Below are 24,969 nucleotides of genomic sequence, written 5' to 3'. Positions count from 1 at the left end.
GTTGTTTTGGTGGTAGTTACTAGTTAGCTTATCTTATACAAATACTAGTGCCATAATGTAAAAGATCATTCATTGAAAAAAAAAAAAAAGAGTTATAAAAAATCATTACAACGGATGATTTCTCTCATTCAAATTCGAATTTAAAGTGCCAAAAATAAATAATTTAAAAATTAAAGTGGGGTGAGTGTAGATGATAAGGTGTTGTTAGGTGTACCATTAGCTGGCATAAGGTTGTATGTAAAAGCTCATCTCAAAGTCACCAACGGCCCAAAAACAAAGAAAAATAAAAAAAATAAAGAAAAGAGAGAAGAAGAAAAAAAGCAAATATTTTCTTCATTCTTCTGTCACAATAAACTCTCATCGATTTGCTGTTTTGAATTCTGCCGTTCTGCTGTTCGGGATTCGAAAGTTTTCGAGTTCGAATTCTAGGGTTTTTCTTTAATTCCTGAGTTTAGGAAAAGGTTGTTTCTTGGTTTCTTGGGAATGGCTGGGATTTGAAGAAGTAGAAGAGGGTAAAAGAAAAAATAATAGATTTTTGTGAGTTTGTGTGAATTTGCGGCGAATATGAGCGCTTCGAGGTTCATTAAGTGTGTCACCGTCGGCGATGGTGCCGTCGGAAAAACCTGTATGTTGATTTCTTACACGAGCAACACTTTCCCTACGGTAATTAAATTCATCACTAAGCTTCCTTCTTTGTTTTCTTGTTGATCTTGATTCTTGAAGCTTCTTTGACAATGGTTTTTGTATACTTTAGTAAACTCTTTTTATAAATACGATTTTGCTTTCCCTTATCATCGGAAAATATGTACAGTGTTTAAGGGTAATCTCTAAAAAGAATTGAATTCGGTTGAAAGAAAATTGTTACTAAAGTTGACATTTTGTTCAAAAAATTTGGTGATGTGGGTTTAGCTCCTTAGTTAGCATCGTTAGCTACGAGAATCTCAGTCAGCGCATTTTTCTTCGTTCAATTATGGAATCATGTTGTACTTCGTGTTCAACTTGTATTTATAGGTCAAATTTGCACACTTGGTTATCGACAATCTTGTCCCTTTTTGTGTGTGTTTTATGATGTTCCGTTCTAGTTTGTCTTGAAAAGTAGTTCTAATTTGACTTGTTATTGACTATCAGGACTATGTTCCAACTGTTTTCGACAACTTCAGTGCTAATGTGGTTGTAGATGGGAACACAGTGAATCTTGGATTGTGGGATACAGCCGGTAAAATATCCTTTTGAATCCCATCAAATCCGGTTTCTTGTTTTTCTATTGAGGGTTTCATTTTGACGAACTCTTTGGGGTTTTGCAGGTCAAGAAGACTATAACAGGTTAAGGCCATTGAGTTACCGTGGTGCTGATGTATTCATTCTCGCATTCTCGCTTATTAGCAAGGCTAGCTATGAGAATGTAGCCAAGAAGGTTGGCTCTTTTGTTGATCTAACTTTCTCCATTTGATAACCTTTGCTTGAGCTGTTTCTTATTTGCTTTTTGATCTCAGTGGATTCCTGAGCTCAGGCATTATGCCCCTGGCGTTCCCATTATCCTCGTTGGAACAAAACTCGGTATCTACTCTGTTCTTGTCTAAACCTCTTTCCTGATAAGAAGAAGAGACAATAGTTCAGTTTCTCTTATTAAATTTTTCGAATTTGCAGATCTTCGAGACGACAAGCAGTTCTTTATAGACCATCCTGGTGCAGTACCGATTACTACAAATCAGGTAGGTAACTCCACAATCCAACATTCTTTCAGACATAAGTTTTTTGCCAGACGAGTTCTTGATGAGATTTGTTTTAATTGTTTGTCCACAGGGAGAGGATCTAAAGAAACTGATAGGATCTCCAGTTTACATCGAATGTAGTTCAAAGACGCAGCAGGTACACTCCATATAAATCATATCTCAAATGTTGGGTCTTTGTATAAGAGACTGAACATGTCTTTTGAGTCTTGTGTTTTGCAGAATGTGAAAGCAGTCTTTGACGCAGCCATAAAAGTGGTGCTTCAGCCACCGAAGCAAAAGAAGAAGAAAAAGAACAAGAACCGTTGCGTGTTCTTGTGATCATCTTTATAAAGTATGATTTAGGTAACAAACGAAGCTGAAGAAAAAACAAAACCAGCATCAAATGCAGCAGCAATGTGTATAGTTGTTGAATCGGGCTTGTTTCGGTCTTTACACTCTTTTGTTTTTGTTTTTGCTGGTGCATCTAATCAGGGAAGTGAGGCCAAGGGGAAGTCTGGTTAAGAGAAAGGGATGAGTTCCTGGTGTGTTGTTGTTGTACTTTTGCTATGTAGACTAATCTCATACTTTTTTTTATGTTTTTTGTTTTGGTTATTGGGAATACATTTCGTATTTTTAACAGATGAGTTTAATTAATTTTATCATCTTATTTTTCTATTCTAAAATTTTAAGCTCAGGTTTTCATCTTTTGTCGATCTTATGATGGTAATGAGCGTTGGTATTGGCATGTAATTAGATGCTGACAAAAAGTAGAAGAAATAAGAACGTGCTGTGATGGATTTTTGTATACAATAGAAACAACGTTAAATTGAGGCAGGGATTCAAAGAACGGTTTGCACAAATGAGGATTATATAATATACACATAGGAGAGTATTAGGAGCAAAGAAAATAAAAGATTACAAAGGTTTCTCCACTTTTGTCATGGACCGAAAAGAAAACAAACATGTGTATACACATCCTTTTCAGTGACTTTTCACCATTTCTAATCCACCAAAGGAATTTAGCTCTATGGATTCGATTCAGGGCTGTGTGGTGGATACAAGTCACAACTTGATGAGGTCGTATTTGTCACCCATCAAGCCACCTTTCTGTTTTTGGAACCTAATGTAACGCAATGTACTTGTAAAGAAGGGATCTGAGTGGATTGTTGTGTTACCGTTGTCACTTTGCATCTCGTTGTTGATTAACTCTACGAGGCTCTGTATATCAGATGGAGTGATATGTGGATTCCCTTTCTCAAAGAAGTAAATGTACCTGTTGTATGTAAAAAAAAAACATTATTAATATTGATGCTGCTTTGTGTAGAACCAATGTCATACGTTTTAATTTGTATTGGTTCAGTATACTGACTTGTTCAAGATTTCGACAAACAGCGTGACTGGTCCGCTGCTACCTCGGGTTGCATTAGCCATTTGTTGAGCTGCGTTTGCTATCCTCAGTGCACGTCTTAAACAGAGAAGAGCTCTGCATCATAAAGGAATTGCTTTTCAATAGTCACTACCTGTGGTTTATTTTCTCTGCGGAAAACAATAAAGAAGAGAAGGATGAAAGTAATGAAAAACAAAAAGCAGTTACCTTTCTCCATCTTTGATGCCATCTAGATCATCGACCCAAAAGAGGTGAGAGCATGCATAAACCGCTCGACATTGATCAGGCTTCTTTAGAAGCCTTGCTGAGTACTGGTCACAAGGAAAATTCAACTTACATTTTTGGACATAAGCTGAGAAGAAAGTATATTAGTGAGAAAACATTGCCAAAATAATCATACCCCGGTTGCTTTATGTGTTAAAGTGTCCCTATTTTCAACACCAAAGACGTTGATCCTTTGCAAGGTTCCAACAATCAGATGAATTGCAGTTACCTGGGCCTTGGAGTCCTATAGTATAATAATAACACAGACAAGAAAACGAAAGTCTTTACAAGTTTAGGAGAGGATTTTAGTTGTGTAAAGTTCACACAGAAAGAAAAAAAAGTTACCGCGATTTCTTCCTCATATAATATAAATGCTTGGGTGAAAAACTCATAAGCAACAGGCTCAAGATCACAATCACTTGCAGCCTGATCATCAATCCAAAACAAGAGAAGTTACTGAGAATGCTATGACAGATTAAACCTTGCCTACAGACAAATTCTAGTTGTGTTGGTGACCTATAGATTACCTCAGCGCACTGGAGGTAGAGCCTTAGAGCCAGTTCAGGACATGGAACTGAGGAGAGAACCTCGATTGTCTGGAACAAAAAGCACATGTTCAATGGATTATCAAAAATATTGGGCATTACAAGTGACGTATCATTAACAACTTAATTTTCGCACAATGCAGCTCGGCGAACTAATACAAATTAGTCACATAGAGAAGGTAACTCCTTTATTGGTTTTCAAAAGATGATCTGAATTTATCAAGGAGATAAACGATTCACAAGAATAAGTGTCTAACTCCTGGGAATCCAGCCTCAGTGAAGTAACACATGTTTCTCTATCTTAGACGTATTAAAAAAGGAGAGCTCATAGAACCTGGTTGAGAATCTGAAAAATCTTCCTCGGGGTTGCTGGGACATCTTCTCCAGTTATATCTCCACCTTGGGATTCTAACTGCCTGACCAACTGTGGCGGAAACATTTAAGCAACTGTCAACCATTTGTTTTAAAGCAGAGAATCTCTAATCCCTCTGGAGTGATCACTTGAAAATGATTTAAGACAACTAAACGAATGGATTAGCAAATTCATAGATATATAGATTGTTTGTGTAAATCTAAATTCACATAATAACAAAATTTATAATTAACATTAGATCAATGTATACTTAATTAACGTATATTCTTATTCTACTAATATACAAATTTTACTGTTTAAAATTAAAATATGATAACAATTTTTTGATTTAAAAAATAAATTATATCTAAACAAAAAAATAAATGCAATTTATATTTGAAATAAAAAAATAAAACATTCTCGTGCGGACGAGGTTAAAATTTTGTTTTAAAGCAAAGAATCTCTAATCCCTCTGGAGTGATCACTTGAAAATGGTCACACTCAAGGAGTTGTGTAACTAAATATTTCCATATGAGAAAGCATTCCACATAAATAACTGCACATGTTAAAACTTGATATATACTATGTAATTCATGTAGAACTGAAGACAATACTTTTTTTTTCAGTGACAATTCCAGAAAGAAACAGTGAGAGTGTGTATCAAAAAATTTCTAGAGCATCTATCGCATTCGCACTGTACGATAAAATCTTAAGAGGCAATATCTGCCTTGATTGGGTGGGTTTGTTGTGCAAGGGTACATATACACAAGTAACACAACTGGATACTCACACATACAAGCACGTTATAGAGAATATAAGAGAAATACCCTGAGTGCAGAAAAAATAAGTGGGGGAACGGTGAAAGGCAGGCGTCGAGGTCCTCCTGTCATAAGATGCTTTCTCACAACACATATAATCTGCATATCAGAAAAGTACTTAGGTAAGCCATTTGTTTACTCATAAGATAATATGTAAATTGAAACTATGGTCTAATAGCCCAATGGTTATACATATGACTTCAGTTAAAGAACGCCACTGGGCCTGAAGCCGGCCTGCAGGTCAATTTAGGAATGCAGGCGGCTTCAGGGGAGTGGAGCAACAGACTCACTCAGATGTACAGTTCCAAGGAATAAAAAAACATGTTCAGTTTAAGGAACAAGTCATTGTAACAATTCCATAATATCTACTAAAACCATGGAAGGTCCGGAAACAAATTGCATATAACTACTGAACTGAACGTATTGTATGATGTGTTCACCTTTAGCATCTCCTCTGGTTCTTCATTATCAAGCATATGTATCAGTCGGGCTACTGAATTTTGTTCCTCTTGAAAATCCTCCTCATCAAGCTAAATGCGAACACAGAAAATCCATGAGGACCAAGATGTTAGATTGGAGCTGACAAGGGTTATTAATAGTGATTGCAAACCACGTGGGAAAAACCAAGGAAAAAGTGATAGCACCTCCTCCATGTCGGTTCCATCCAAATCCTTAATAAGTCCTTTTATCAATTCAAACAGCACCTCAACCTAGTGAACACAAATTGGCATATTATTACAGTAGATATGTACGTCTCTTATTGAAGAAAGTAGTAAGCATACCTTATCAGCAGTTGAAATACACGAATCGTTTTTCATTATACTTTGAATAATAAGCATTGCCATTACTTTATTCGTTCCATCATCAAGATGATCCATGACACGTGGATAATTTGACAGTGTAAGAGCTGTAACTATATCACTGTATTTTTCTAAAGGAGCACTCAGAAGTGCAACAACTTGCTTCATTGCACGGGCGTCCTCCAGCTTGGGCAGACTGGAAAGCTTAACTACACATGCGCCCTACAAAGTTTGCGGATCAAGAGTTAGTTTAAACCAGCGCTACACTAGATTCAATTAATCATAAAATCTAAACAATTCATCATACACCATTCACAATGAAAACAAAGTGATTCTGAATGAAAACAAAGTGATTCTGAATTGGAATAAAATTATATAGCATAGATACAAGCTACATAGGCAATTAGGTATAGTACAAATTTAGGAAAGATGGCCACGGAAGGAAACCATACCAATACTTGATCCACATAGTCAAGCCGGTCAGGGTGAACTCGGAGTGTAAAAGTAAGAAGAGAGACAAACAAAGTCATAGCTCCAACAATAGGCATCTCAAGCTGTGTATCTATCACCTGCGACTCACAACAAGTCCATACGTCATATAAATGAATTACAAGAAAAATGAAGCATTTCATGCAGGCTGGAAGAACCAAAGACTTGAAGCATTGAGTCCATCGATCAGCAGAACTAACAATATGAACCGAGGCGGTTAAGTCCAGACCGGGAAAATAAAAAAATGGTTTTGAGATCAAACTAAACTAGACGCATCATCCAGAAATCTGATAGCTTATTGTTTTAATGGTTCTTTTTATCAAACATTCTGCATAAGTTTACATGCGCTCTTCATCTACCTACTGAACCATCAGATCTAACAATCAGAGAACAGACACTTTCAGACTATGGTGGCATTATTTTCCACCACATGCCATAGATGTAACTGATATGACGATGCTTAAAGAAGGCAAGACAAGATTGGAAAATAGCATGACAAACTACAATCAAGCTGACTAGCTCTCATGGTACTAGGGACCTACAAAGGACTACTCTAAGGGACGTTATGTTTCAAGAATATCCAGCAACTAAAAGAAATTTCATTTATGAAAGATTTTTCTTTTAATGGAGCCAACCTTTCCAATTGCATTGCTCAATTTAGCGAAAGCTTCCACTTGCAAAAATTCGTGTAGCACCTGCCCAGAAGTAAAGAATAGAGACATCTCAGTAACATCAAACAAAAAGAAAAAGCCACAAAGATAGCTCAATAGAAACTTACATCTGGACTTGAGGCAGCATAGTTTGACAACCGGTCCATCAGCTGGGTTAACACTATCTTGGTGTCAACTGTTGGCTGAGAAATTATTTCTTAAAGTCAGAGAGGAAGGAAAAAGGTCAAAGATTTCAAGTGGCAAAAGTGCAGAGCATGGAAACAAAACAAAATGCTCTTTGTCGAGGATTCCCTACTCAGAGTTTTGTAATTCAAGTCAAATTGTAAGAGATCAGGGACCTCCTTTAAATTTATAATTGGTGAGCCAAATCTCTAGCCACCAAGAAATAAGCAAAAAAAAAAACACCAATTACTAGCAAACAACAAGAATAGTGAATGGCAATACAGACAGCTACGATAGATCCCTTCAGGAGATGAAGAATAGTTAATACGAATCCCGACAAACCATCTTAGATAACATACGATTGCATTGGAGAATAGGAAAGAGAAAAATATCGATTGCTAGCCTACCCACCATCAGTTGGGTACAAGCAGCCAATAATGTCTCAAGAGTCTGCAAATGGTACTCATCAGGAAAGACTTGAATTATGCACTCCATCAGATAATACTGAGCCAGCTCATCTTTACAGTTGACGACCTGTTCAAGGTTTCCAGATTTATCAGATTATACAGCAACTGAAGTCTCATCCTTACCGAAAAGAACTCGTAACATATGCAAAGATGAGCTGTTGAACCTGCTCTAAGACCCTAGGAAGAACAGTCTCTTTGTACATCTCAAGGTCAACACCTTCGATCTGTCCTAGAACGTGCAGATTTTTTCCAACCTGAGAGGAAAACATTAGATACAACTTATTGGGCAGTCACATGGTAAAATAGGGTATTCAGTCCAGTAGTGGTATTGATATTACAAGATCACGAAGTTCGTTCCTCTCTTTCTCCTGCTTTTCTCGAACTGTTCCAGGTCCCTGCAGTCCAAGGAACACCTCAGCTCAGGTTCACCAATATCAATGATTCACAAGCACCACACAACCTGCATGACCAAAAGCATGCTTTTCATGGTTCACTTATGCTTCAGTCAGAGGCATGCAAGTGCAGAGGTGCTATGCGTATCTAACTACCATCAACTCTTCATAGATCGAAAATTCACCTGATGCTGGATTCGAACCCAGAGCTTATTCATCTCTGTGAAATTTTGTAGCACAAATTCCACAGCATCCATCACAGTATTCGCATCTCTGCAGAGAGTTGAAAGGAGAGTAAACAAACAGCTAAGCACCCAAATTTAATGGAAAAAATGAGAGAGAAAAGCATAGTTAACGCACCCTTCATAGTCTGAGCCAATCTCAGGTAACTTATCCCTGCTCACTTGTGCAAGATAACTCCTCAGAAAAAGCCCACGAATTGGATGTTGAACACCTCGACACATCTCCACGAGATCCTTGAGAACATCCTTAGAAGGAGCTTGCTTGCTTTTGATGTAAACAGATCCTACTGTACATAGCAGATACCTGGTAAACGGACCTCATGAGTTTCAAACTTTCAATTACAGTGCAGACAATCATTCAGCAAGACGAATCAATGCAGACCAAGAGAGAATGGTGGATAGCAAATAATCTCTTTATACGCCTAGATGTATACCAAATCGCCATTTTCTAGTCTAGTCTCATAAGTGTAGTCCAATCTAGCTAAATGATTGAGACTATCAGATCTTCATCCGATCAGTAGAAACAGAAATTAGCTCAACGAAGAAATTGAATCTAAATAATCTGCTTACATCCTGGGTAATATGTTCCCGGCATGTTGAACAAGCTCATACAAATCCACCACCGGTAATCCATGCCTACTCTCATCCTTGAAGAAAATCTCCAGCTGCCTCAATTGATCGAAAGCACGCATATCTAAATCGGTCGAAGAAACCAGAAACCATTAGAAACGGTCAAACAAAGAATGAAATCGAGAGATTCAAAAGTTCGGGCGATGGAATATACAGAGATCGTAATATTTCTGAGGAGATAGCTTGGACGTCCGGAGCTCAGATAGCATCAGAGCAGAGTACTTGAGGACTTCTCTGAGATTATTTGCGTCCTGGGAAACGAAGAGACGAAAAATTAATCAGATCAAAAAGGAATCGGAACTCGGCGGAGAAAAATTGGGAGGCAAACAGACCAAGGCGCGATGCATGAAGAAAGCGTTGTGCTGGATTCCGGCGATTCCTTCCGCCAGCCACTTCTCCTCGTCTTCTACTCCGGCGAGCGGTCTCATCCTCTCTCTCTCTCCCTCCCTGTGTCAGCAGTTTTTTTTTCCAGTTGAGCGCACGAATAATAGACTTTCGATTATTTGTTTTTCGTTTAAATCATTATCTCACAATATCGAACTCAACGATATGTTTTGTTTTGTTTTTTTTTTTAAATCAAAATTCATATTTTTGGCGATTAATTAATCTCATCTTTAGAGTATATTTTTTCTAAACTGGTAACTGTATCTTGGGTTTAAAAATGTTGATATCACCAAAATCAGTCGACAATTTCGATCAGTCTATGATATAGAAATCGGAAGTATCCCTAAGCATTTATTTAGATGTGGAAACTTCGGGTCCATGTAATGTCGTTGTTGTCGTGAGAGGTTAGAAAAATCATTTGACATTGATCACAGAAGCTGATATAAGAACAATAACGCATTTTTATCTCTCAGAGAAGTCAGAGCAACAAAAGTTACAAATACAATCATATCAAAATTGGGTTAGATTAGAGAATTGTTGTTACAACCTGTTACACTGTACAAGCTAGACAAAAGCTAGGCCAAAAAAAAAGATGGAACATTAGAACGGGACTGTATACGGTAACGAATATATCCCGACTTCGGACAAAAACTGAGCTCTAGGCCAAGAGGAATCTCCACGTCTATTTAAACTCATATCCATGTTTTCATCAATCTCGCCTAAAGCTTTTCGGTTAAGCTTCTCCTGCGCCCTATTCCCAAAGAGCCAATCATCATCATCATCCTTGGAAGAAGAATCAACCTCCATGGTAGGAAAACATATGGAGGAAGGTGGAGTCCAATCATCAAACAATGCATTGTATCGATCTTCTTTGCTTGGCTTGTGTTTCTTTCTCTTCTTTGTTTCAGCAACTGCAGCCGAAGATGTTGAGGGCAGATTCTCTACAGGCTCAGATACTTTTGAGCATGAGACAGAACTTGTTATCACAACATCCTGGTGACTGACAGGCTTTGAAACCGAAGTAGAGCAAACAAGATCCTCTCGAGGAGGATCAGAAACTTCCGCCTTTGGTTTTTTGAATATAAAACGGATCCGAAGAGGATTTCCTGCTACAGGTGCAGCTGCAAATACATGTATAAATACATGTGAATCCAACAGCAACAGCAAACGACATGATCTCCTTCAATTTCCATTCAGGTATATAGATACAAACCTTTGATTGAACTTTCAACAGCAGGAGGAGAGTCATCTAATTTTCTCTTCTTACTGTTATGGCTTCCATCAGAGAGATAACCGAGCTGGTTTTGAGGTCCCTCAAGCTCTTCAGTCAAATCACTCCTCTCAAGTTGATCGGACTCATCTGAGACTTTCTTGGAAGGAAAGAATTGTTTTTTGTGAACATCATCGGCTTTACTGGAGGAATGTTTATGAGATTTCTCATGCTTTTCTTTCTTGTGCTTTCGTCTCTCCTTCTTTTCCTTCTTCTCTTTCCGGCACGCCGTTTTTGAATCATTTAAGATTCTTTTGAGCTTTAATCCACCAGAATAAAGGGTTTTAGGCTAGAGGTATTACGGGACCGGAACAACCACCCCACACTCAATGCGGAAACACACATAGAAGAGACACTACATGACATATAAGCCCCAAAGAAACAACTTATATAGACATCTCTAGACCAGGTAGAATGAAAAACAATCCAGCTTACCTGATTCTTGAAACCCCTATTGATTAGCTATTGAGTGAAAACATACATAAATATATAGGATAATTATATGGTTTACATGAATATAGGATGTAATTGTATATGTAAGTTTAAGAGTATATAAAGGATTTTCAAAGATACAAATTTTAAAGGAGCCATGGAATCCAATTTCAAAGAACTGAAGCAAGAAACCAGATTTTGAGGCTCAACGAACCTTAGTCGATTCGACCAAGTTCTGACAGCTCGCCTGGTTCCTTGCAATCACAAGCGGTGACATGTTTTCTAGCTTTTTCTCAGATCGAATCGGGGGTTTTTAATTAGGTCAACAAGGAGCGATGGAATTCGACTCAAAAGCAAGGTAACCCAAGGCTCGACCAATCCTAAGAGATAATCCGGTAGAGCTTAATCTCGATTTTGCCACCCAAATACGGAGAATGAGAAACCCTAAAAACTTCTCGACCTAAAGATGCAGAGAGAGAGAAGCGCGTTTTGGAATAAAGGTAAAGTGAAGGGTAAGGTCCGTATTTATAGACCCTTGAGATACTAAGATCCGCCGACTCGGACAAAGTCGGTCACTCGGTGGGCTTTTTCGTAAGTTCATTAGCGATAAAAAAAAAGGCAAGGCAATTTAATCGTCAAATTGTCAAAAATCATGTTTGCGAAAAGAAAAGAAAAAAATCGTCAAATTGTCAATAATATCATCGATTCATCGGGTTAGGCTCGGTCCGAACGTCCGAGATTCCGAGCTTCGTCTATTAACCTTTCACACCTTGACCTTTTTTCCTAACTTTGACTCGAATAATGGGTTTAAAATTAGTCATCGGGCTTTATAATTCCAATTTAAAAAGCCCAAATGTATCCCTACAAAAATAAGCCCGTTCGTCTAAAACATTCCTGATTTTGTAAACTCATCAGTTTTTTACGGACGCGTTCATACACCAACGTTCGCGTCTCTTTGTTTCATAATTCATACTTTTCTGTTTCCTATAAATTACACACTGTTATCTCAAATCCATAGGGTTTCTCGATCTGTTCACACATATTTTCTTGCATTATACTACATTCTGCAACAAATTTGACGATCAGAACAGAGACTCTCTTCTTATAATCATACGAAGATGCAAAACGGCAAAGAGATGTTGTCACTGAACTCATCAGGCATCAGTGTGATTACGAATAATCGGACGATTTCTCGAGGCTTGTTTGCTCCATATCAGCAACAAGCACACGATTTCAACAATTTGTTGCAGGTTCTTTTGATCAATTCGTACTAGTGTTATATGTTTTCATTTTCTATAACCATATATCTTTTACATTTGAAATGATTTCAAGTTCTTTTGACTACTGTGCATGCAGAACGATATGACAAGAGAATTGTATAATCAATATAACATTCTCGAGGAGAGAGCCGTGTTGTGTATGAAAGCGAAAGACAAAGCCCTCGAAGAAATGACGAGAAAATCTGGAGAAATGGAGATTCGTCTGAGGAATGCTTTAGCGGAAGTCGAGTTTTTGAGGAAGGTGTCGGATCAGAAAAGCGCCTTGTGTAGAGATCTCGCCGAGAGGCTTCTGAAAGTGAGAAGGAGAGAGTTTTCGACGACGGAGAGGAACTTTGCAGAGGAGGCTCAATCGTCTACAGGGGATAATGGAGACTGTGTCGCAGACACGGCAGGGACCCGTAGGTGCAAACGACGCCGTTCTATGAAATAGGCGGGAGTTGCGTTTGTGACGTTTGAGACACGCACGTGTGTTTTTGTCTATATGCACGTGTGGTAGTGGTATTCATTGTTCTCTGTTTAGTATTCTCACTTCTTAGACATTGTTTGTTGGTATCCTCCAAAAGATTGCAGTGGGAAAGGGAAACTTTGGAAGTTTTATTTAGAACATAAATTATTATTTTTTTCAAACTAAATCATGGGAAGTATACTACTCCCTCCGTTTCATAATAAGTGTCATTCTGACATATTTCACACAGATTAAGAAATTAATAAAATATATAAATATACCCCTAATTAATATACTTTTATAACATTTAATTACAAAGACTATTATTTTTAAAAGAGAGATAAAACAGGAAATAAGAGTAAAAAGTTACATTGAAAATGAAGAATGACACTCTTTTTGAAAAAAAAAAAAATCTAAAACGACACTTATTATGAAACGGAGGGAGTATAACAATAATTTATGTAATCAAATTGGTGAGAATATAACATATAAAACAGAAAAAAAAAATAATTACTTCAACACGTCAATTAGTCAGTATTGTTTTTAAAGAAAACGGAAATCTACAAATTTTCGATTATAGCGAAAGAACTCATTGATAACACACTTATCTTTTGTTGGGTAAAAGTGGTATGGGCTCCATTAAGAGACACTAGACAAATTAATTATTTGTTTAAAGTTTTGTAGTTCAGAACCCGATTTGTCTAGTGTCTTCTTAATAGAAATACGTATTACGTAACCTGTTTTAACTCTTCTTCAACGTGATTTGTGAGTACAAGTTGTACAACTCCTTTTTCACGACAACTCTAACTCTAACTCTAACTCTCTCCCATAAGTTTGGTGATGTTTCCATGCATTATTGGTTTGTGGTTCGGTTATACTTCAAATCTAACATCTTAAACGAATTTTCTATTTCAAATCGAATTGGTTTCCTTCTGGTTCGATTTGGAAGATAGCAAAACCGGGTTCAGTTTGGTTCCTCATTTTGGGATTCTATGAGCTATATACTATGTTTAAGGTTGTATGCTTGTATGTAATATGATCTATAAAAAAAACACTGGGCTTGGGCTCTATAATATCGATTTCTTCACGCATTAAATAGAAGGAAATGTGTACGTATTAACTGGTACAATGTGAGGGTGATAACGGTTCTTAATGGGCCATGGGATCAGATTATATTTTTTTGCCGGTTTTGTACTATGTTGTCCTGTCCACACGAGACGAAATCACATGTATTATATAATACATCTTAGCCGCTTTTTGAATCTTAAGATCGAACAATCTGGTGGCACAGCTTATTAGTTTAGTTGGACTAACCATCTCTTTTTAGGAAAAAAAAAAAAAACTAGACTAACCATCACGTTATCATCAAAAATTTGTATTAAGGCTCTGATTGGTAACCTGCGGAATGGCGGAATTGCATTTTTTAAACACAATTCCGCATGCTTTTTGCCAATCAACAAAAATTCGCGTAATGAAAAAATACATACAAAAATGCAGACTGCGTTTTTGCTTAACAAAAATACAAAGGAAAAGTCATCCCGCAGAAAAGCGACTTATAAGTCGCTTAATCTATTCCGCAATATTTTTTCCGCAATTCCGCCATCCCGCAAAGTTACCAATCAAAGCCTAAATCTCTTAGAACAACTGTATCACCCCTATTGACTATAATATGGTTGTTCACTATTATCTGTGATATTCTTTTATTCGGACTCGCAATCTTTTAAAAAAAAAAGGTGGCGAGCCAATACATTTTTATTTTAAGGATGGAAGTATGAATTACTGAATGGAACGGAATGTTCTAAATTCTAACGAACCATTATTTAATTAATACTTTGAAAAATACAAAAAAAAAATGCAGTCAAAAAGACTTTGCGCACAATATGTTTTAGTGGAATCAAACTCACCGTATTGGTTCGTTGCAAAATAAAGTCCATGTGCACTACAAAAAGATTAGGTTACGAAGATGCGTACGCATAGCTGACCCTTTAATTCAATAACAGAGCCAAAATTCGGTATTTGTCTTGATACATGTAGAAAGAGACAGAAGATAATTAAATGCACAAGTCACAACTGTTAATTGTTGTTTCGCCGTACTTGGATTGTATGATTGTATCATTTAATACTTTCTTCTCTCAATTTCTATTTTTCATATTTCACTAATCAAGACATACAAATCAAGACACTTGTTTCGACATTTTATATACCTTTTACTACTAATTATGAAAAATTACTTTTACTTTCGTATGATATGATGTTGCTTTTTTATAATATACATAATTACATATGGACGAAAAACAATGCCTCCTCGTGAATATGATAAATCAGTAAATCTTTTGATCATATGATGATTTAATACGGAGCTACTGCACACGTTCGGCAGAGTTCAAACAATACCAAACTGTAGTTGAAAAAAAGGAAAAAATAAGTACTTAGCCGGTAACGATTACTATCACGGGCACTTAAATTAAATGTTAAGGCTTTATATCTATAGCTATTTTGATAAGACTATAAGAGAGGGATACATGGAAACTTGTTACCTGTTTATTGGCTCAGTATTTAAAATATGTATTTCACGATATAAATAAGGGACTTAATTTGCATTTACTGCTCCAGCGGTGAACGGATTGTAGCCTTGTGTGGGTCTTCCAATTTAATACCGATGTTATCACCTACTTCGAGAAGACACTGATAGAACATAAAAGATCACAACCACGTGATGACGTCGACCAATATTTTAGAAATTCTCTCTGTTCCAAAATCGATCGTCTAGATATTTATAAGAAATGGCCAAAATGATCAGAATGTTCCACTACGACTGTGAATCTATTAGATTATATATAAGAAATGCAATTTAAATGTATGAGAGAATGTTAGAACCATCATTTAGTACAAATCAGAAGACATATGAGTATATTTATATATTCGTACCGAAACTGGCAATGTCAGTATTTAAAAATTATCCACCATTCTTATAGTAAAAATGGTGAAATGTTGAAGAAAGGTGACAGCCTTTGCTTCACAGAATCTCACTCCCATGTGAAAGTGAAATAAATAGCTAGTACGCGATGTTAGATATGCTGCTTTTATTGCCAGTACGTATAAATTCTCTATTTTTAGGAAGTTTCAGTTTTTTACTGGCTATTCCAATTCAGGAGAGGTGTAGAAACATCCAATGCTGACCAGAATTTGAAATTTACTAACTATGGCAATTAAGACCGTAGATAAAAATAAAATATCTCTCTGGAAGCGAGAGGAGGACTATTTACATGGAGAAATAACAAAATTTGCTGAAGTTGTGAACAATATACAGGATTCTTGATTATCCTTTTTTTTTTGTGCGAACAGGACTCTTGTTTATCCAACCATAAAAATATCACAAGAGACAATGAAAAGACTTGAAAAGGAAAAAGTGGCAAAAGTGTAATTTATCTTTGCCTTGTAATGATAATTCAAATGGTAATGAGTAATGAATGGAGTGTGACGAACATGGTAACTGGCAATAATAATGATTCAATTAATCATGAAGAAATATACAAAAGTGCAATTTGTCTTTGCCTAACTCGAGATCGCTGAGGATTTGAACATCGCATATCGCTACTCTGCCTCCTGTCTCACTAGTTCCTTCCAAAGCTATTTGGATTTTAACAAATTTTTTCGTTGCATTTACAATACATACCTTCATCTTTTTTTTTTGATAAATAATACATACCTTCATCTGTCAGACAGGTTTAATAAAAATGGTGGTTCGAATACAATAATTAAATTTGTGTATGTTGCATACAATATATCTATAAGATAGGTCTAATAAAAACGGTGGTTCAAATGAAAATTAATTTTTCTGATCCTCTCATAAAAATATTTATAACTCTGTTGGCCAGTTGGGCATCCTCTCATATGGTAACGTGTATCATCCCTTTGATGTTCTCAAGAATAAGATATCAACTCAATGTCCATCCAAAATTGGTGGGACTCCGTTTTAGCATCGCTTATCACTTCTCTTGGATTGGTTCATTGTGCTTCAGCCTCATTAAATCTCCTTCGTAGATCTCTGATGGCTCTGCATTTTTACAACTATTTGTCACATGCTCCGAGTTTCTAATATCCAAGTTGATCCCTTTTGATAAATGTTATCTGCTTCTCTATATTATTTTGTTCTTTTGTTTATTTAATTAGCCCTTAACAAAAGAATAAAGAAAGATCAATTTTAATCAATACAATAATTGAGAGGAGCAAGTGGGCCAGTCACCTCTGTTGCTATTTTCATAAAAGTCCAGGTTCGAACCTTGGTCGCTCTCGGAGTAAGAGCATCTCCAATGATTCTTCATTTTTTACATTTTTCTTTATTTTGAAGATAAAAATGAAAAAATGTTCTCTAATATAGGAGTAAGAGCATCTCCAATGGTTTTTCATTTTTTGAAGGTAAACTTTTTTATTTACAAAATGTATATTTAACTTTGTACATGCTTTGTTTTATACCCAAACAAAATTTATATATTTTTTAATCCAATTAATTTTAAAACTGTTAATTTTTTTAATTAAATTATAAAATAAAAATACAATAAAACACAATAAAAATATACAATAACATATATTATATAGAAAATACAAGAACATAAAAATTAAAAATGCATAATTAATACTGAATTATAAATAATAAACTTAACATAACATAAACTAACAACTTAATAATTTGGAAAATCACTTCCAGGTTCATTAAGATGATTAAAATACTGTCCAAATGAAGTTGATGCTGAAGGAGGAGTTTGCTGATTTTGTTGTTGTTCAGCCATTTTCTGTAAAATCCATGCTTGTTCAGCTTGAACATATGTACGAATATTCACATCTTGTATAGAATTTATGTCTTGAAACAAAATTTTCTTTTCCTCTTTAAATTATTTCAAAGCATAATTCTTACTTTGAATATCTAATTGGTGCTGTCTTTGGGAGCTGGTCTTTGGAGTTCATTTGGAGTTCTTCAATCACGTTTCGCAATTGTGAAAGGGCCAACTCGTTTTTGGGATAAGAATGTGCCACATGACATAATGACCACTTATATAATTTTATATAATATGATAATTGAAGATGAGCGTGATCTCAGTGCACCAATTGAAGTAAGAAGAGAAGTTCCACCTCCAGAGGTTGAAATAGAAGCAAATGAAAGTATCTGGTTCCAAGAATTTCTGGCTCGTTATAGAAAAATCAAGGATAAAGAAGTTCATTTCTCTCTTCGAAATGCATTAATTGACCATCTATGGGAAAAATATGTGTCTTCTAGTACATCATAAAATTATGCATGGTTTGTTCTTATTTACATTATGTATTCTTTATGTAATAAAATTTTTAATTATATAAAATTTATAATTTGGTTGAATAATTACTTTACGTAAATAAATAGGTGAAAATTTGTAAAACTGAAAAGTATAGGATCTTGTTAGTAATTAATAAAAAAAAAGAGATAAAATATACTTGGAATATTCTTTTTGAAGAAAAAAATGAAGAAAGTTTGCTCCAATGGTTTCTTCATTTTTTTCCTTTAAAAATGAAGAAACTTCATATTTGAAGGAAAACATGAAGATGCTCTAAATGACCACTAGGCGACGAGGACAACAAATAAAAAAATAATTAAATGAGTGAACATTATTAATATACGTCGCACTAAACCTATGCTTCTTGAAGAAATGGCTACACATAATTTTGTTGGATATCAATAACCTAGGAGACTTTTTGTATTATCTTCGTACCCTTTTGGAACAATTCCTTTTATTTCTTATTTATATTTGAGTCAAACATACTGAAAGATTGAAACAAAGATCATGGTGGACGTTTCGTTGTTAATTATAACAGTGGTCTTATAGGCTCTAACGACAACACAGTACTAGATATTAGAAGAACTTGTAGAGAGAAAAAAAACATGTCGTTGTCTTCAATTTATGACAACAACCAAACCAAACTCATCACAAAAACAAAATCCTTAGTAATATATAAATATATATACATAGGAAGCGGGAGGAGGATTATTCACATTCATAATCCAAAGCTTTCAAAGAAACAAGATTTTGTTTTGTTTTCACAAACTTCCATATATACTATTTACATAACAGCTATGGAACGACGTCGAGCTCTTCAACACAGTTTTTCTTATTTTTGTCTCTCTTCGTCGTCTATACTATACTGGTGTATTTTCTTTCTCGTATTGTTATTTACGTCAGCTACAAATGCTTTAGTGAAACTTCCGGAAAACACGACCATTCCGGCAATAATAGTGTTCGGAGATTCAATAGTGGATGCCGGAAACAACGACGATATGATAACGGAGGCTAGATGCGATTATCCTCCTTATGGTATTGATTTCGACGGTGGAGTTCCTACGGGAAGATTCTCCAATGGAAAAGTCCCCACTGATATGCTAGGTTAGTTTATAACCGCAAGTTTCTTTTTTTTTTTCTTCTTCGTTGACTAATTTTTAAAGTGTTATATATAACACTAACCATGTATTATTTATTGGACAACTATATAGATAGCGAATGCTTTGGCTAGCTGGTTAATGACTCCCACAACCCGTGAATAGTTTTATTTCCTTTACAATTTGTGTAAAATAAAGCTAAAACACCAAGTGGCAACCTTTATTATTCAACTATAAATTAAATTATATCAAAAAGTTGCAAATTATGATTTCATAACTTATTGTTTTTATAGCGGAAGAATTAGGGATTAAACCATATATACCGGCATATCGAGATCCAAACCTAAAACCAGAAGATCTCTTAACCGGTGTAACATTTGCTTCTGGTGGCGCTGGTTATGTTCCTTTGACAACACAAATAGCGGTAGTTAACCTCCCCTTTCTATGTTATAAGTTTATCTAATGAAGTGTTTAAAATAACTAATATTTTTTTTGAATTTTTTTAAAAAGGGTGGAATACCATTATCGCAACAGTTGAAATATTTTGAAGAATATTTAGAGAGATTGAATGGATTGGTCGGAGATGAGAGGACAAAGTTCATAATTAAGAATAGCTTGTTCGTTATTATATGTGGTAGTAACGATATCGCCAACGACTTCTTTACTTTCCCTACTGTTTGGCACCAATACGACGTCGCTTCTTTTACCGCTCTCATGGCTGATAATGCTCGCTCTATTGCTATGGTAAAGACAAACGTCACATTATCTATTTACTACTAGGTTTATCATAAATTAATTATTGGTGGCTTTGTAATATTATTTTAGACTATGATTTATAATTCAATTTAATTTTCTTTTTTTATCATGTGGTATTGGTAGAAACTCTACGGATATGGAGCAAGAAGAATACTTATGTTTGGTGCACCACCAATAGGATGTGTCCCTTCGCAGAGAACCGTAGCAGGAGGACCAACAAGAGATTGTGTTGTTAGGTTTAATGATGCGTCAAAACTTTTCAACGCTAAGCTCTCTGCAAATATTGATGGCTTGTCAAGAACCTTACTAGACACGACATTAATCTATATCGACATCTACAATCCTCTTCTTGATCTCATTTTAAACCCTCATAAATATGGTAATCAATCATTCTTTTTTTTAGAAAAATGAAATAATATTGAACATGTAGTTATTTCACCGTAAAATTATACTCTAGTGTATATGTTCTTATGATTTTGTTAGGTTTTAAGGTGGCCAATTTAGGATGTTGCGGAACCGGACTAATAGAAGTGACTGCACTATGCAACAACTATACAGCTGCTGTGTGTCCCGTAAGATCGGATTATGTGTTTTGGGACAGTTTTCATCCCACTGAAACAGCTTACAAAATTATAGTTGCAAAACTTCTTGATAGATATCTCAACAGATTCTTATAATTAATTGATATATAGCACCTACATTTTGTGTTTTAACATGTTCGGCACATTCTATTTATATGATTATTTGAACTATCATTATGTTTTGTCAATTTTCTCTTTTTCAGGGCTTGTAATTGTCTCATATGATGTATTTATGGTTTAAAAACAATATTCTTGTATATTCTATATGCTAAAATATTGTTCACAGCTTCGTCACTTGTCACAGAGTACTATTTGGAACTCAAACCTATTGCAAAGATCAGATACCAAAAAAAAGAGACAAAACTATACAAAAACCTTGAATAAGAGGGAAAAGAAAAACAAATTTCTTTCGTCGAAAAAAAAATAAGGTACTCTGTGACAGGTGACGAAGTTGCGCATCCCAATTTTCTTTTGTCTACTGGAAAGAAAATATAACTAGAGATTGATAACTCGACTCGACAGGTACCTTGAGATAATTCAAGAAGTTACAGATTTAAGTGGCAGCTGGAACGGATAAATTATTAAAAGCTGATCCGAACTTTAAAGAGATGTACTGATCTTGGCCCAAAACTTCCTAATTATCCAAGAAAACAATTATCTTTGTGGTCTATGAAGCTAACGATAATTGAGCATAAGGCCCAAGTTGTCGGAAAAAAAGAAGCATAAGGCTCATGGTTGACATAAGGAATTAACCATTAGGCCCAACAAAATCTGTTAAACGCAGGGCAGAGTACTTACAATATTTTTCTTCGTCGGAAAACAAAACATGTCAAAGAAACAGAGTAGCGAAAGAAAGTGGGAAACCAGTTTGATGGGTTTAGTCAGGTATCACTTTCATTGATATCTCTCTTAAAATATAAAAATTTCACATAGCATTCTGACGAGTTTAAATATCCATTTAATTTAATTATAATGTTTCAAACCAGTTTAAATTTCAAAAGTTTACGTATGCTAATCTAGCATTTTAAAAATGTTCTACAGTTCTAGACATTAATAGTTAATTTTTCTTACATATATTTTAGAGAAAATATTCTAAAATAGCACATAAATTAGTTTTCCTTTCAAATCTGTCGCACCAAATTTAAAATTTTAAAATAGCACAAACAATCACTTGGAAAATACTTGTTTATCCTAAATAATCAAAAATAAAATCAAAATATTATATTAAGAAATATCAAAAAATAACACAAAATAGTTCTTTTTTCAAACTTAACACACCCTATAATATGTTTGGGTTTCCTATTTCCCATTTAGGGTAGTTTTTCCAAATTAGAAAAATATATTTTGAACCATTTTAATATAAATTTGTATTATTACTGGAAATTTAAACTATGATGTTAATTGTAATATTTGGAACCAAAACCTTAAAAGTGTGTTAGTTTAGACAATGGCCTTATTATTTTTTGATTTTTTAACTCTCATTTAGGGTTTATATACTAGTACTGTCCGTGCGCCGTTTTTACTGTTCCCCATTAAGAAGGGTTTTGTATTATTCTAATATCAAGTTTGTGCTATTATATGTTAACAGCCGTTATTCGTAAAGATACAGTTCGAAGCTTTTTTTATAATCATCAGTCCAAAGGTTCCAAAGAAAACAAGTTTGGTTCCAAACAAAGATACATAGAGCAACAATGGAAAGGTACAGTAGCACTGTTCCTCAGATTACTTCTTCTTCTTCGAGACTGTTTTGGTGTTTGCTCTTTCTCGTGTTGTTATTCGAGACAACCACAAACGCTTTGGTGAAACTGCCGACAAACAAAACGATTCCAGCGATAATAGTGTTTGGAGATTCGATCGTTGATGCCGGAAATAACGACGACATTACGACAACGTTGGCTAGATGCAATTATCCTCCCTATGGAATCGATTTTGACGGTGGAATACCTACCGGAAGGTTTTCCAACGGCAAAGTTCCGACTGATATTATAGGTAAATGTCACTCTGCTTTCTTTGATGTATTTGATTAAATTTTATGTTTCGATATATTCCTTGATAGATAACACGGCTAAATAATAATTCATATCGAAAAAATAAAAATAAAATTGTATGAATTTTTATTTTTATAAACACAGCATTTAATTTTTTAAGCCTCTAATAAAAAGTCATCGATGATCCAGTTTCAATTTATTGTATCGTTTATGGTACTGGATAATATCTCAGCGAGTGGTAATTTACATTATTGATTAAGATACGTGATGGATCTGATCGAGGCATAAAGAAACTCAAAAAATGGTACGATCACAATTTTTATTAGAGGCATTAACTGGCTGACTAATGTCAAAGAGAACATTTAATTCAGTGGTTGAGGTTTTCTCAATAACATGTGATCAGTCATTTCTTTTAGTTTTTTCAAACAGTAAGTGTCATTTTCTTGTGTTTGAAATCGTACATGAAAACTAAAGGCGAAACATCAAATAATTGAAGGGCAAAGAAACATAAAAGGATGAATGCTAATAAGTTGACTTTTCCTTGCTTGTCATAGCTGAAGAATTTGGGATTAAACCAAGTATACCGGCGTATCTAGATCCAAATTTGAAACCGGAAGATCTCTTAACCGGCGTAACATTTGCGTCTGGTGGTGCTGGTTACGTTCCTTTCACAACCCAATTAGCGGTATATCCAACTCCGAATCTTACCGTGTTTTAATAAAACATATATGATTATTTATAAAGCTATTTTTTTTTCATAATCTTTGTATGTAAAGGGAGGAATATCCTTGTCGCAGCAACTGAAATTATTCGAAGAGTATATCGAGAAATTGAAGGAAATTGTTGGAGAAGAGACGACTAAGTTCATTATAGAAAACAGTTTGTTCATTGTTATATGTGGTAGTAATGATATAACCAATACATACTTTGCCCTTCCTTCTGTTCAACGCCAATACGACGTCGCTTCGTTTACCACTCTTTTGGCTAACGAGGCTCGATCTTTTGCTCAAGTATGAAATAATTAATAAACTAGTTTCGTAAGAATTTATTTTAATATTTATTTCTGCGTAATTTTTGTTTTCATCTCGTAAGTCTCTTCTTTTTTCCTTTCTCAAAATTATTGTTCTCTTAATAATGATGTGGTATTTACAGAAATTACATCAATATGGAGCAAGAAGAATACAAGTATTCGGTGCACCACCACTAGGATGTGTCCCATCACAGAGAACGGTAGCAGGAGGACCAACGAGAAATTGTGTTGCTAGGTTCAATGATGCAACAAAGCTCTACAATGCTAAGCTCTTTGCAAATTTGGATTCTTTATCAAGAACTTTACGAGACAAAACATTGATCTATGTCGATATATATGATTCAGTTCTTGATATCATTATACACCCTCAACAATACGGTAAATAATTTTCTCTTTTTTTTTTTGAAAGAGTATAGTTTTATCTCTTTTTTCATTTTCTTTTTCTGGTTATTCCATAGTATTCCTAAAAACAAATTAGGTTTCAAACATTTATATTTTATCTAGAAGTTAGTAAAATTGTATGTTTGTCATGAATATGAGTATATGACAGATTTTCTGGTGGTTGATAGAGGATGTTGTGGAACCGGACTAATTGAAGTTGCTGGTCTGTGCAACAACTTCACAGCTGAAGTATGTCCAAAAAGATATGATTATGTGTTTTGGGATAGTTTCCATCCCACTGAGAAGACTTACAGGATTGTGGCCGCAAAATATTTTGAAAGTATTCTGGACAAACTTTAGTTTATGACTACATGCAAGTTAGTCTTATTTACATGCTTTTTTATGTTTATTATATATCTAATAGACGTAATATCGAAATGTTTGTCTACTAGATTATGATTATGTGTTATGGGATAGTTTCCATCCTACTGAGAAGACTTACAGGATTGTGGCCGCAAAATATTTTGAAAGTATTCTGGACAAACTTTAGTTTATGACTACATGCAAGTTAATCTTATTTACATGTTTTTTTTAATGTTTATTAATCTAATAGACGTGATATCTGTTTCTTTTTTCTTTAACTTAACTTATACTACTCTCACTGATCAGTTTGCAATTACACGAAAGGGCATGTCAGCCGCTGCTAGAGCTTTTAGCCAAATAGGCAGAACACTATCAACTTAAAGTTTATAAACTGGAAACTGAGAAGCAAACGTTGCGGCAGCATTCGCCGCCAAGTTGATCTTCTTTGTATAATAAAGAAATCCTGGATACTTGGTCGTGAACATGGATACTCGATCGTTGAAATCAGGTCTTGAGAATCTGTAAAGAAACGGACTTTGTGATATACCACAAACTTCTAGCACTCTCCAGTGCCCACCGTAACGCCTCCGCTTCTGTAACCAGGGGAGATAATAACCTAAAGAGAAAACAAAAGTAATAAATCACTCCAACGTTGTTTCATTTGTTTTTTTTTCACCTCCCTGTAATGAAACAAACTAAATGAAAAACAAGTTAGTTTGAAACCC

At 35.1% G+C, this 24,969-nt stretch overlaps 6 protein-coding genes across 9 annotated transcripts; 4 read left to right on the top strand and 2 right to left on the bottom strand.

Moving 5' to 3' along the window:
- Positions 1-250: 250 nt before the first annotated feature.
- On the top strand, positions 251-2,371 carry LOC18008221 (rac-like GTP-binding protein ARAC5). Of its 2 annotated transcripts, XM_024150157.1 has the most exons (8): positions 251-663; positions 1,129-1,216; positions 1,305-1,414; positions 1,494-1,557; positions 1,648-1,712; positions 1,804-1,869; positions 1,953-2,075; positions 2,205-2,366. In XM_024150157.1, exons 1-7 carry the CDS (start codon positions 565-567, stop codon positions 2,049-2,051), a joined length of 591 nt encoding a protein of 196 aa, XP_024005925.1. In that variant the 5' UTR covers positions 251-564; the 3' UTR covers positions 2,052-2,075; positions 2,205-2,366. The 2 variants fall into 2 exon arrangements, with proteins under 2 accessions (XP_024005925.1, XP_006390262.1); XM_006390200.2 differs by having other exon boundaries at positions 1,953-2,371.
- A 122-nt stretch (positions 2,372-2,493) lies between these two features.
- Positions 2,494-9,413, bottom strand: LOC18008572 (vacuolar protein sorting-associated protein 35B). 2 transcript variants are annotated; one of them, XM_006390198.2, is made up of 22 exons: positions 9,264-9,413; positions 9,086-9,182; positions 8,872-8,995; positions 8,420-8,605; positions 8,245-8,332; positions 8,006-8,062; positions 7,832-7,921; positions 7,612-7,734; positions 7,146-7,220; positions 7,003-7,062; positions 6,331-6,447; positions 5,861-6,100; positions 5,723-5,788; positions 5,519-5,608; positions 5,088-5,177; positions 4,243-4,332; positions 3,891-3,959; positions 3,709-3,789; positions 3,500-3,607; positions 3,307-3,410; positions 3,082-3,195; positions 2,494-2,985 (listed from the first exon to the last, which is right to left on the bottom strand). In XM_006390198.2, the coding sequence occupies exons 1-22, from the start codon at positions 9,357-9,359 to the stop codon at positions 2,775-2,777; spliced, it is 2,376 nt and encodes a 791-aa protein (XP_006390260.1). In that variant the 5' UTR covers positions 9,360-9,413; the 3' UTR covers positions 2,494-2,774. The 2 variants fall into 2 exon arrangements, with proteins under 2 accessions (XP_006390260.1, XP_024005377.1); XM_024149609.1 differs by lacking the exons at positions 8,872-8,995; positions 9,086-9,182; positions 9,264-9,413 and having other exon boundaries at positions 8,006-8,127.
- Positions 9,414-9,806: 393 nt separating this feature from the next.
- Positions 9,807-11,507, bottom strand: LOC18008569 (pre-mRNA-splicing factor CWC25 homolog). Its single transcript, XM_006390197.2, has 3 exons — positions 11,232-11,507; positions 10,529-10,844; positions 9,807-10,436 (listed from the first exon to the last, which is right to left on the bottom strand). Exons 1-3 carry the CDS (start codon positions 11,292-11,294, stop codon positions 9,916-9,918), a joined length of 900 nt encoding a protein of 299 aa, XP_006390259.2. The 5' UTR covers positions 11,295-11,507; the 3' UTR covers positions 9,807-9,915.
- Positions 11,508-12,033: 526 nt separating this feature from the next.
- LOC18008578 lies at positions 12,034-12,871 on the top strand. The gene is made up of 2 exons (XM_006390196.2): positions 12,034-12,267; positions 12,374-12,871. The coding sequence occupies exons 1-2, from the start codon at positions 12,136-12,138 to the stop codon at positions 12,725-12,727; spliced, it is 486 nt and encodes a 161-aa protein (XP_006390258.1). The 5' UTR covers positions 12,034-12,135; the 3' UTR covers positions 12,728-12,871.
- Positions 12,872-18,743: 5,872 nt separating this feature from the next.
- On the top strand, positions 18,744-20,656 carry LOC18008472 (GDSL esterase/lipase EXL1). 2 transcript variants are annotated; one of them, XM_024151753.1, is made up of 5 exons: positions 18,744-19,152; positions 19,439-19,569; positions 19,656-19,889; positions 20,025-20,280; positions 20,359-20,576. In XM_024151753.1, exons 1-5 carry the CDS (start codon positions 18,846-18,848, stop codon positions 20,373-20,375), a joined length of 945 nt encoding a protein of 314 aa, XP_024007521.1. In that variant the 5' UTR covers positions 18,744-18,845; the 3' UTR covers positions 20,376-20,576. The 2 variants fall into 2 exon arrangements, with proteins under 2 accessions (XP_024007521.1, XP_006390257.1); XM_006390195.2 differs by having other exon boundaries at positions 18,746-19,152; positions 20,385-20,656.
- A 1,437-nt stretch (positions 20,657-22,093) lies between these two features.
- Positions 22,094-24,425, top strand: LOC18008833 (GDSL esterase/lipase EXL2). Its single transcript, XM_024153920.1, has 5 exons — positions 22,094-22,471; positions 23,025-23,155; positions 23,247-23,480; positions 23,623-23,878; positions 24,051-24,425. Exons 1-5 carry the CDS (start codon positions 22,174-22,176, stop codon positions 24,239-24,241), a joined length of 1,110 nt encoding a protein of 369 aa, XP_024009688.1. The 5' UTR covers positions 22,094-22,173; the 3' UTR covers positions 24,242-24,425.
- Positions 24,426-24,969: the final 544 nt, after the last annotated feature.

The sequence above is a fragment of the Eutrema salsugineum genome, unplaced genomic scaffold (genome assembly GCF_000478725.1).
Source record: "Eutrema salsugineum unplaced genomic scaffold, Eutsalg1_0 scaffold_9, whole genome shotgun sequence".
NCBI lineage: Eukaryota > Viridiplantae > Streptophyta > Magnoliopsida > Brassicales > Brassicaceae > Eutrema > Eutrema salsugineum.
This window is presented reverse-complemented; position numbering and strand designations above follow the sequence as displayed.